Source organism: Neopelma chrysocephalum, unplaced genomic scaffold (assembly GCF_003984885.1).
Source record: "Neopelma chrysocephalum unplaced genomic scaffold, ASM398488v2 Primary Assembly neopelma1_96687, whole genome shotgun sequence".
Lineage (NCBI taxonomy): Eukaryota > Metazoa > Chordata > Aves > Passeriformes > Pipridae > Neopelma > Neopelma chrysocephalum.
Genome location: NW_020925332.1, coordinates 544,803 through 557,016, shown reverse-complemented (window position 1 = coordinate 557,016; position 12,214 = coordinate 544,803). Strand labels below are relative to the sequence as shown.

Sequence of the window (12,214 nt, the reverse complement as noted above, 5' to 3'; positions counted from 1 at the left end):
CATGTCTGTCTGTGGCTCGGGGGCCATCAGAAATTTTGTACATTTTGTAAAAGCATTAAGAACCCCTGAGAGAGTGACCTCAGCCTCAGTGGCCAGCAACACATTCTGATTTTGTTTAAAGATCCACGTTTCCCTTTTTCCTGTCTCTCATGTGTCCCTCAGATCTATTGTGTCACTGCTGTGACTGAAAAACCTGCTCTGAAAATTCTTTTTTTTACAAAAGGATTTAATGTGTGATTTTTTTTTTTTTTTTATTTCTTAGGATTTGATGTGAGAGTCTGGCAATTTAAAAAAAAAAATAAATAAAAAAAAAGGCAAGCAAGCCATTGTAAAAATAGAAACATTAAAGCAATCTGTTATGGTTCTTGTTTACAACTCATCTGACACGAGGTTGCTGAGGATTATTACGTGTAACAATTATATTTTGATTAGGAAAGAGATATGTACAAAAAAGATAAAATATTTCTGTTCCTACATGAAAGGAAGGCACCTTGTGATTTAATTTCCAGAGCATTATGTAAATTTAAAATGTCAGAAATGTGGAATTTAAATCTGCCCCTGTTTGTTTTGCAGCATTAATGCGTCCTGCAGCCACAGACACACTGCTCTCACAAACTTCTGCCCCTCGGAGAAGAAGGGCAGAGAGAAAACTGTTACTGGCTTTCTGACAATGGCAGGGAGTGTGTTAAACCAGTGTAAAATTCAATTAAACTGTCTAGCCAGGTTTTTGAAGCTGAAATGCAGACCCTTTCAGTTAAGCTTCTTATTTTCCTGTGACCGACACCAGTGGATACTGTGTTATGCCAAAACCAACAGGCTGTAAAGCACCTTGTTTCATGCTCCTAGCTGATCAATATTTTTATTTTCCAGGCTTGCCCAGAAATATGGAGGCAGTATCACCTAACAGTAAGTAGAAACACCTTTTTTATTTTCTTCTACACCCAACCTATTTACTCCTCTGTGAACTGCTGACCATAAAATATAGACAAGCATCTTCTGTGAGAAGATAATAAACATCTGAAGAGTTTTTGAACTGAAGAAGGCAATGAAACACTGTCACTATTTTTTAAACATCTTTAGAATTCTGATTTTTTTAATACTGTAATAATCAAATGAGTGCCTTGCTTCTCTCCTCTCGACCACATTTACACATAGAAAGAGGGTTAAATTTTAAGTTGGGATGCATAGCAGGAGCAATAATCCCATCTCAGATATCCCAGATGCTGGTAATTTGTCACTCTGTGTGACAAAACTTTCTTCTTAAACAAGTAAAATAAATCTCAGTTAGAGTGGAGACAGTAATTTGAGCAAATAAACTCATAAACTTTTGCAGATAATTTATAATTGGTCAGAATATAGCTATGACTGCTTCTTTGGCCTGCATTAGTTGATGTTAAATCTCTGAAACAAGAAAATACAACTTTGTGAACTGTACCAGTGTATTACTTAAGGTTTTTCCTCATATGTAAAATAGAGATAAAAATAAAACAAAATGCATATAAATTTGGCTAATATTGAAACCTGTTACGATATTTGTCCAGTTAAGAAAATATTGCATGGATTGGTGTCACAGGTCTTGAATATATTATTTTCTAAAACTGTCATACATAAAAACCCCTCAAAGGATCAGGGTTTTGTTGTCCCTCTGAAGCTTTTCTGTCGTCGCTCCCCAGATCGGCCTCGCACGTATTTCGCTGTTACAGATAATTAAGCCCCACTCTCTGCTCAAAACAAAGTAGAAAAGTTTCTCCATTACTTTTCTTTCGGGTCTTTCGCTTTTTCTCTGGAGCAGTAGATGGGATGTGCTTTATAATTTGTTCCTCCACCTCTTCGTGGCAGTGGAATGCTCTTTTTTCTGATTTTTTTGCTTCTAAATTCAATGAATAGGAGAAATCTGCACTTAAAACCTCACACTTGTGTTTTGTGCATAAAGACTTTAACACAGAGATCTGCTCTGGAAATCGTCCACCCTCCTGAGAATTTACTTTTAAACAGAATTGGTAAAGACTTTTTGGTTTGTTTTTTTTTTTTTTTTAAACCATTATGAGCAAAAGGTGCATTCACTGAATATTTTTGTTTGCTTTTTTAAAACTGGATGAAGGAAAAAGGTAAATGCTATCTTTCATTATAATCCCTGAGGATGCATGTAAGAACAATTTCTGAAATGTTTATGATACTTGGAACTTAATAATCTGATAGGAATGTTTGGTGCAGTAATATCTCATGTTTTGGTTTTTACTGAGATAGAAGATTTAATTTAATTTTAGTCTCACCTGCCATTGAAAATTCCTCAAAAAGTGAGTTGCCATCAACACTCAGAAAATATTTATTTCTGTAAAAAAAGTGTGGAGTGGCTTAAATCTGACCAAGTTGTTACTAGGCCAGATTTTGAGGTATGTTGAGATAGAAAATTTTTGCTGTGGATTTCGTAGTAAGCATTCAGGGTTTACATTTAATTTAGTATAAAGCTAAAAAATGTGTGTCAGAAAAAGCTCTTGTTAGAAAATTCAGCGGTTACAAATATGAGTGTGTTATTAAAAACATTTGGAAATTCATGGTGCATTTTAAGGGCATTTTAGAATGTGGTCAGATATGGGCACGCAGAGATTAATTGGTATCAAGTCAGACTGTAGCTTCTGATAAATATTTTTTTTATTTTTCAGTGAACTGCAGATTATCTGAAAAAAATCCACATTTCTAACATGTGGGAAATGCTTTGCACACCCCCATTTTTTGCATGGGAAAAGTCCCGCTGGCTCAAAGTTACATTAGTAGTCAGATTAAGCCTGGAATTTAAAAATTTGTGTGGTAAAAGACGTGCTCAATATTTACAATAAGTAAATTGAAAGAAACTCCATTATCTGAATTGTTTAAAAGTGTGAGACCTGGCTTTCATTACTCCCTTTAAATATTCTCTTTTGCACCCAAAGCAGAACAGAAGTAAATAACGTTCTGGCAGGAATCAAAACTTCCGTGTTAGAATAATGCATATTTTTTATATATTATATATATTTATAGGGTCATAACAAAAAGCCACGATTTTCTAACTCTCACATCAGCATGTTAATATTTCACTTTGAAATTAGCGTACAGTTTTCCTAGCTTAGAACAGATATTTCAGGACAAACAGGGGAAAACAAGAGAAGTTTAAAACGAAAGTGGTGTTGTGCTGCTGCAGCACGCGGAGCCCGCCCGGTCCTTGGGGACCACGGGGAGCTTCTCCTGCACTTCAGCCATGGATGCAACCACTGGATTTAAACTGGTTTTCATAAATTGCTGGTGAGCATCCCTCACACGGGTCCATCTAGTGCAGATCAACCCGGGCCTCAGGTTTGGGGATAAAACACCATTTTTTTTGTCGCCGCTCACAACTGGCCATCACAGGGTTTGTCCAAATGTTTCACGTTCTGTAAAGTATTCTTAGTTAATTACTGTGAATGCTGGTGAGGAACCACACGGCCCTCCACCTCTCTCTTTTGTGAGGCTTTTGGTTATTTTACTCGTTTTCCGGCGCTTTCCTAGGAGATGGACTGCCATCTATTGACTCCTCGGAGCCCCTGCATGGCGCTGGGGGGACTGGAACAATGACTCAATAACGAGCCCATTCTGCTCCCGGGGATGGTGGTGGGGTTTGTTGACGTTGGCCGTGGTGACACATTTGGGCACATTACGAATAATTTGTTGTGTGGGCAGAAATGTCTTATTCCGACCAAAACGGGCTCCCAGAACAAGGAGTCTTAAAAAGAAGTGGCAAAAAGGATTATAACTGGAATATTTTAATTTGCCTTTTGATGGGGAAAAAAATATTATCGTATGGTATTCAATGAAACTTAAATCTAAGGGGTCTGTGATAATCAGAGCTTTATAAGTGGGTGAAGTTAGTTTCTTTAAACTTGTTCTTTCAACTATTTTAACTAAAATTATTCTCAAAAAAAAACGAACAACAAAGTCAGCAGAACAATCCAATTCCCACTGTGGTTTAAAATAATATTTAATAACCTCTTTAAGATGGTGATTTAAAACTTTTACACATCATTTTCATTGTGACTGCTCTCTGTATTTCTTCTGTATCAGAGGAGGGAAATTACATTTGTCAAAACATACTTCAAGTTTTTCTTCATGTAGGTATCCATTTGCAGTAAATTGGTTGGTTTTGATGCCCACTTATGTTTATCAAAGGGGTTATTGTCAATCAAATAATAGGACAAAGACTTCCTTGGCAGATTCAGGATAAACAGTTTTGATCGTAGCTTACTGCAGTGTTAATAATACGTATGATTTTTTGGGGCATGAGGCATTTGGAGGCCTTGTTGAGCTCTTTGTTCTGGGTTATGGGGAAGTTTAGCTTGCAACTTTGCCTTTCTAAATGCCAGGTGCTCCACAAAGCCAGAGAAACATGACCTGTGCTCCACAGGAGATGCCATCACATCCCCTCTCCACACTGAAGATACAGGGGTGCTTTTTCACCCTCAGAGCACTTGGCTCTTTCTCATTCCCTTTTTATTGTCGTTTCATATTTCAGTTATAAATGTAGAGACATCTATTATTTATTTTGAGTTCAGGCCAGGTTATAGCCCCCTTACTACAAACAAAAAAATAAACCCTAAATAACCCTAAAAAAGTCAGCGGAAAAAACTTGTGAGAAAGCGGCGCTCCACGATTTTCATTTTTTTGGTACAGTTTTGCAGTTTATTCTTAAAAAAAACGTATTTCCCCTCCAAGTTTGACCTGCTGCCTGTTCCCCTCGCTGCGTGCCCGGTGGCAACTCTGTCCTCAGCGGGTCCTGCAGTGGAGGGGCAAAGTCCAGCACAGGTCCTGTGGGGACAGCCCTTCCCTGCTGCTGTGGGTGACAGTGTCCTGGTGACAGTGTCCTGGTGACAGTGTCCTAGTGACAGTGTCCTGCCACTCCGGATTGGCTTCCAGGGAGCTCCGTGGGGTGGGTCCCGTCCCGTGGGGTGGGTCCTGTCCCATGGGGTGGGTCCCATCCTGTGGTCACCCCGTGGCTTCACTGGCCGAGCAACCCCACGAAGCTGCTGCGAGCGGTCGCATTTCCACCCCGCAGGTGACTCAGCAGAGAATTTGTTTATTTTCAGTGCATAGTGAACCTGTTTTGCTCAGGGTGTGCAGCTGCACTTGTGCCATGATCCCCTCGGTGCAGCCCGGGTTCCCTGGCAGCGCTGGGGGCACCCAGGGGAGGTGCACGGGGCCCCCTCAGCGTGTGTTGGTGTCAGGTGGAAAAGGATCTCACCACATTTCCATTGTCGGGGCAGCTTGTGCCATACAGGAGTGGACATGGCCGGTCTGTCCTAGAAGCAGGATGTGGATACCACGGGAATGAACTTTGGAAGTAAAAACCAACTGAGTAAAGAAATTCTGTCCCTAAAACAGGCAGAGCGGGGTTTTTGTTTTCCTGGTGTGTTTCTCAGTGTTGATGTGTGTGTTAAAACATGAATCCTGCTGGGCCTAGGTGTTTTCTTTCTGTAGGGATTACTCATTTTTAATAACCCCTTCCTGCCTCAGTGCCTCTCCATCCCCCATGCCCTGCCTTCACCAGCCTCATCTGTGTGAAAGCTCCCAGGCCAAGATGGCCACCAACAGAGTTTTAGAACCACCAGAATTTTTAGCTAGCAGAAGCTATCATTTAACACTCTTTTTGACAGTTTGTTAATCTTACTTTTAATCCACTTTTACATAAAGGAAGGTGAACCAGGAGCTGACTGGTTTGGCCCCTGTGTGTAAAGGACATGAAGGGACAATGCGTCTTTTGTGTTTAAATTTTGCGCTCGGGTTTCTTTGTGTGCATTATTAAAATTCCTTGTGGCCTGCCACTTTTTTCCTGAAATAAAAATATAAGTCATGTCCCAGGAAGTCAATTTTTTTTAAGGTATGACTTTCGGAAACGGAGAATTTAAATTACTACAACCCTGACAAAAAAATGTACAAGCTTGAGAGAGAGAGAGAGAGAGAGAGAGAGAGAGAGAGCACATTTGGTTTTCAGAGGGGGGTGTTTTTTTAGGTGAGGGAAGGGATGGGTTTGGCAGTATTTTAGGTAGGAGGTTAATCCCCAGCTTCCCTCAGCCCTGGCCGTGGCTGCAGGACTCTGCTGACCATGGCATGACACGAGGCCAGGGACTGTGGGATCAGTGCACTCCTCTGGAATGCTTCCAGCACCTGGCCCATTCCTCTCCAGGTGTTTTAAGGCTATTTCTAGTAACTCTGGTAAAAACACCACCTCGTTTGTGAGACAGGCCGTGTATTTCTCGTATTTCGGAATCCCAGGGCTGCCCCTCACGTGCCAACACCTCAGCATCCATTCAGCAGGATATTTCACAGGGAAGGCAACCCAGAATTCGCGGGGATATGGGTTTAGGGTAAAGAGGACTCTGGTTCTTGTGGGGTCTGGGGAGAGACAAATGCCTGGAGCATGACGTTGTCCCCGCACCTGCCCAGAGGTGCTTGGGTTCAGGAGGATTTCCTGCCCTCAGAGAAGGTGCTCACCCCATTAGCCAGGGGAGGAGGTGGGGCAGAGCCTGGCCAGCAACAGGCAGATATTTTGATTTTAAACCATCAGTCCAAGCTTGGGCCCTTTTGCAGGTGGTTTTCGGTGTCAGAGGTGCCCCTGACATGCTGTCCACCCTGCACAGCTGTCCTGGAGAAAACCAGCATGTCAGAGGGGGTCGGCGTGCTGGGCAGGAGGATTTTGCTATGTGTAATGTTTATTTTCCCCTACTAGTTGTAATTTGCCCCCTGTTACCATTCTCTTTCAAGTCTCACATATTTTTTGAGAAACCTCAACCCCAAATCTTCTCCTATTGCAAAGTGATCACATTTCACAAAAGGCAAAATACCTTTCTGATAGCTTTTTTTTTTTTTTTCACAGAAAACAAAGAGAGCTTCAGGTCTTGAAATAAATGTTAATTTTACGAGTTCAAAGCACATGCTATAGCTTTTGGTACAAACATGCTAGCTAAGGGTTCTTTCCCAATTTTTACTTGGGAGCTGTGTTTAAAATATCACAGGGAAAAGAAGTAGCTTTAGTAAGCTCACATAATGATGTAACGTGTCCTGCAAGGACCCGAGCAGGCATTTTTAGTGGGATGCAGGACCTTCCAGCAGCACAGGCCTCAGCTGCTGCTTACCTTCGTTGTGTGTTAACCATGGTGGGAAGTGTCCTGCTTTCTCTGACCTTTATCTGTCCTGGGCTCTTCCCCACTTCCTCCCCAGAAAACAAAATAAAAAGTGCTTTTAAATTGAGTGTAAAAGACCGATTACACCTTCACCCAAAATTGCATTTCGGTGTGTTTCTGGAAGCAGTCTGGGGGTGGGGAGGGGGTGGAACAGAAAGCTGAACCAAGTAATTCCCGTTTCCCAGATTTTGGGGTTCCAGGTAACGTTGTGGGGGTGTTTGTCTGGGAGAGCAGCATCCCTCAGAAAACCCCTCCTTCATGTGGTGTCAGGAACCGCATTTGCTGCGAAAGCAACGTCTTTGGGGTCTGCCTCTGAAAGGGAAAGGGAGAAGAGCAGGAGATGGAAATCAATATATTTTAACATTTTAAATCTGGTTGTCTGACCCCTGCATGCCTGGGACACTGTTTGTGCAGTATGTGACATTTGGTGACGTGTGTCCCTCCAGCCCAGCACACCCTAAAACCAGCAAGGTTTGGGGTTTTTTTGTGATTCACCAAAGCTGTTGGGTGAGGGGTTAATTAATCAAACAGGATAGTCAGGGAAGCTTTGCTGCTAAAATGTCTCCCCTCCATATACTCAACCACAGTTCTTTTAAGGGAAAGGATTAAGATGATCTTTTCTTTAATGCTTACAAATTTGGCAGAAAAGTTTCACCTCTCTTTCCTTTAGTTTGAAAAGGTGAATCTACACAAGTATTTAAATCATTTTTACTATTTCAAGTATTAACCATGTAAATAAGGAAGATAGAATTTTCAAGCTAAAATGAGGTTTCCAGTGCATTTTAAAAATGTGTAAGAAAAAAAGTTGCATTTTTCTGTGCCCTCTTTCTGCAGTCAGTGCCATGTATGAATACTCAAAATTTGTACATTCTGAAAATTACTCCTCCAAACTTACTATGAAGATTACTTTTTTAAGTTTTAATAGAACTTAGAGCTGGTTTCAAAATTCCATAGGAAACATCATCTGTGATCCAGCAGACATTTTAAGATGTAAAAAAAAAATCACACTTGCACATAGGTAACATAAAAAAGGATTTTGGTATATTTTTGTATTGCAAAATGGAAAATATGTAAAAAATGTCACTAAATCTGTTTGCACCGTGTGGTTTATCCTGCCAGTGATTCGTGTGTCAGAGCAGCCCGGAGCTCCTGCCAGTGAGACAGTAACTTCCTCAAGTTATGCTCGATCATGTTAATAATCTGCGGATTAGGATTCCCCAAAAATATTCACTGATTTAATTCCGAGAGGGTCTATCATGTCAACGATATTAATACATCTTGTTAGGTCCTGTCATGTGTATGGAAAAGTTACTATGCCCGTGACAGAATTATCCCGATTTTGATTTCAAATGTTGAAGAATCGAGCATAAAGGGAATTAAAAGGGGCCCACACAAAGTGTTGGGGAACTCAGAGCCGTGAGCAGGTTCTGGCTGAGGAGCCCCAGAGGTGTGGGTGAGGAGCACGGTGTGTGAACACACGGTGTGTGAACACACTCTGGGGCACCCACGGAGGGCCACAGAAGGAGATGTCCCACGGAACTTTTGGCTACTGGGGAGTGAAGTCGGGCCTCTGGTTTTGACTCATTTTTGAATGTCGAATTTGGGTTAAATTAACATTTGATAAACGTACCCCAACAGTTGGTAGAAACTCAGAAATGGGCACAGACAGCCCCCCCTCCATAATGGAATGGACATGAACACCCACCCCCGTGGTGGAATGGGCACAGACAGCCCACCTGTGGTGGAATGGGCACCCCAATCCATGGTTAGCCTGACAAAGCTCCTTTCCCTGCTCCCTCCTTGGTGCCTCCATGGTACAGTGTTGGCCAGCGTGGGGTGGTGAGGAAGAGGTACTGGATTTACATCATAGCAAGTGAGAAATTCACAAGGGAAGGATGGTCACTTCTTGGTTCAGACTTCCCCATAGTCGAGTCTGAAAGCTCCTTGTCTTTTTTTTTTCCTTTTTTCTTTTTCCTCTCCTCAAATTTGCGGTTTCTGCACCTGTAGTCACTGCTCATCTTACAGCCGACAGAAATTAGTTTTGTGTTGTTTCTTGACTGTGCAGTTAATTCTGCTTCTAAAGGGTTTTTGTAACTTCCTTTGGCACCTAGAAGAAGGGGTGGTGAACACCCACGCAGGAGCACAGACACTGGAGGCTTTCTGTGGGCTGCAATAACCCTGAGATCTCTCCTCCTTTAAAATTAATTGCACCGGATTTGCATGAGATGCCCAGTTTCTGTCTGCACAGTTGATGGCAGATGAGACCCTGGTTAAATTAATTCTGATTTTCTGATGGTGGCATGAAGAGGGAAAGACGGGAAAAATTATAGCGCTGAGATACTCAAAAGTTCACCTGGAGAAAACAGTTTTAGTCAACAGCATATTTATATCGTATGAGAGAGCAGAAATCTGAAATGCTTTGATCCGTTTTTAGATGTTGTAGGCTATTCAGGAAGTCTCAAGTCATATTAAAGTGAAAATTGTATGGAATTGAAAAGAATTTTAAAAAACAGACGAGCAAGAAGAATGTGGAGAAGCTTTTGTTCATTAGTGGTTGTATACAGGCTGTCAAGTGTTCCTGCAAGGACATATTCGGGATGAATGTCACTCATCATAAAGCTAGGTACAAATAATTATGGCAATGGTGAATATATATGATGGTCTTTAATGGAGAATACATATGAAAATTATAAGGAGATGGATAAACATTAACACGTGCAGTTGGCATCTTGGTAATGTAAGGAAAGTGCTTCTGTGAAATCGTCAGTTGGTAAAGGATGCTGCAGTCTAAAGCCCATCAGTTTAAAGGGAAATGTTCAATTATTGTCTGTTTAGAACATGCCCCAAAACTCACTCCTCACAGACTGATGCGCTGCTCGCCTGGCATCCTGTATCCTCCAGGAGCACGACAATTTTTTTCCATGTTTGCTTCAATTTTAGCTGTGATCAGAAATCACTCCAAAGTAAATATTTATTAAGAATATATTTATCAATAAGTATTTATTAAGAATGCTCCCACAAGAAAGTTATTTCAGATGTTGTACTTCCTCCTTTTGCGCCCGACGGTGAGGGGCGATCAGCAGACAACGCGAGGGTTGGAGGGAGAGAAAGGAAGCTGTAAATCATCCAGAATGACAGTAAAAATTAAAACCTTGGGGTTTGTTGGGCTCCCTGGTGTATTAGCTAATAAATATAACCGTGCTTTAGTTCTGTTCATCTTCCGATTTTACAGGCTTTGCAAATGTTTGTGTTCAGATTAATGTATAAATGTATGTGTAAGTATGCATACGCTTAGCGCGGTGTGTGTGCACAGTGCTGTGCCCGGGCACTTATAGACAGAAATATATATATATATATATATAAAAATGTTTGGCCGGTCCCCTAATAAACATTCAAATAAAATATACGTGTCCCCGTGCACGAGTCTCCACCTCCTTCTCCTCCTCCTCTTCCTCCTCCTCCTCCTCCTCCTCCTCCAAGGCCTCTCCCCACCTCCCCCACCCCACTTCAAAGCTTGTGGTCCTTTCTCCATCCGTGTACTAAAAGGTTTCTTTGTGAGCCAGGCCATTTGTCCGTCATTGTTTGGGGCCCAAACGGTGGTAAAATACCCTGTCACCGATCCGGAGCGCGGTGAATGGCAGCTTCTCTCCGGACAATTGGCGGCGGTGCCGAGAAATATTCCTGAGAGGATTATTTAACCTTTCAATTTAGGGGGCACAAAGCCCGGCTGATTAATGAACTTTCTGATGGGCGCCGATAAGCGGATCTGTTTCTTTATTTCCTCCAAAAGTGATTCCTTCTCCTGTCCCATATTACTATAATCTTAAACATAAAATGTGGCAAATAGATTAAAAAACAGCACTAAAGAGTTTATCTGGCTAGCAAACTGAAGGAGCTAAATTAAAATTGGTAATGAAAGCAGTGGCTGAGCCCTGTATATGGTTTTTAAATGCGCCGTGTATTTTGAAGAGACTTATTCTCCAGCCTGCTTGGTAATGACTGCTTTGGGTGCGCGGCCCGGGTCCGGCTTCTGTTATCCCCCCAAAAAAATGAGTTGTGTTATCTGGATGACTGCAGACACATATGCATCCCCCTTTCTCACTGCATGGGCAGACAAGGTCGATAGCATTACAAGGTATTTGTGGCAGTGCTTGTTTCAGTTTTCAGAGCTGCCAGTTTTCAGCCAGATTTGAATTACAAAAGAAGAAGCTGGCATGAAAATTGAAAGGGTTTATCGGCTAGTCTGAAGCCTCATAGCACATTGCTTATTTATGCAGTCCATTTGCACCAGGAAATGTAAAAAGGAAATACATTTTAAAAATAAGGTCATAAAAACCCAGATATGTTTAAGATGGCAAATAAAATATAGATACCTATAATATCTTTCCAGGAAACGATTTCACTTAATGTTGCACATTACTTCGGAGGAGCATTTATGTTACTGTCATAAATTTGTGCGTTTGTGTCACCGTACAGATATTCCCCAGGGATTAGGAAGGAAGTGTTTGCTAACTTACTTTAAAATTAAAATAGAGAGGGAGATAGGTTTGTACTTTGAGAGCCACATCAGGCATAGTTGGAGTTTAATGCACAGTCCTATTTAAATAACGTTTTGCATTTCCTGTAAAATTAGCCATGGACGGCTGGAGAGATGCCACCACCTTTGGAGGAAATTGGGATGCCTTTTAAATCATGAAGATTTCGAGGCAGCCAGGGATTGTATTGTTGTTATCCTCACTATCTCGCATACATTCATTCTCTCTGCGAACTTGAGGATTTTTTTTTGTCCATTTCTCAGAAAATACTTTTTGAATTAATATTTTAGGGTTTTTCAAAAGATTGCATTCATTTATTTTAAATATATAATATTGTACTTTTTGTCTCTTCGTTTAACATTTTCACACGGCCAATTGTAGATGCTATTTGCATGTGTTTAAAATGCATTGCAGAAATGTCTTATTTCTGTAGAAAACCACCACTTCACAGTGCTTGTATTGCAGACCGGGCGAGTTAAATTCCTTCTTCTA

At 41.3% G+C, this 12,214-nt stretch overlaps 1 protein-coding gene across 1 annotated transcript in view; it reads left to right on the top strand.

The window, feature by feature from the left end:
• ZCCHC7 (zinc finger CCHC-type containing 7) overlaps positions 1 to 12,214 on the top strand; it is an 85,802-nt gene that overhangs the window by 65,750 nt on the left and 7,838 nt on the right. Inside the window, exon 8 of the mRNA XM_027709096.1 lies at positions 871 to 906. Coding sequence (XP_027564897.1) covers positions 871 to 906 — 36 coding nt within the window. The remainder of the gene's footprint in view (positions 1 to 870; positions 907 to 12,214) is intronic.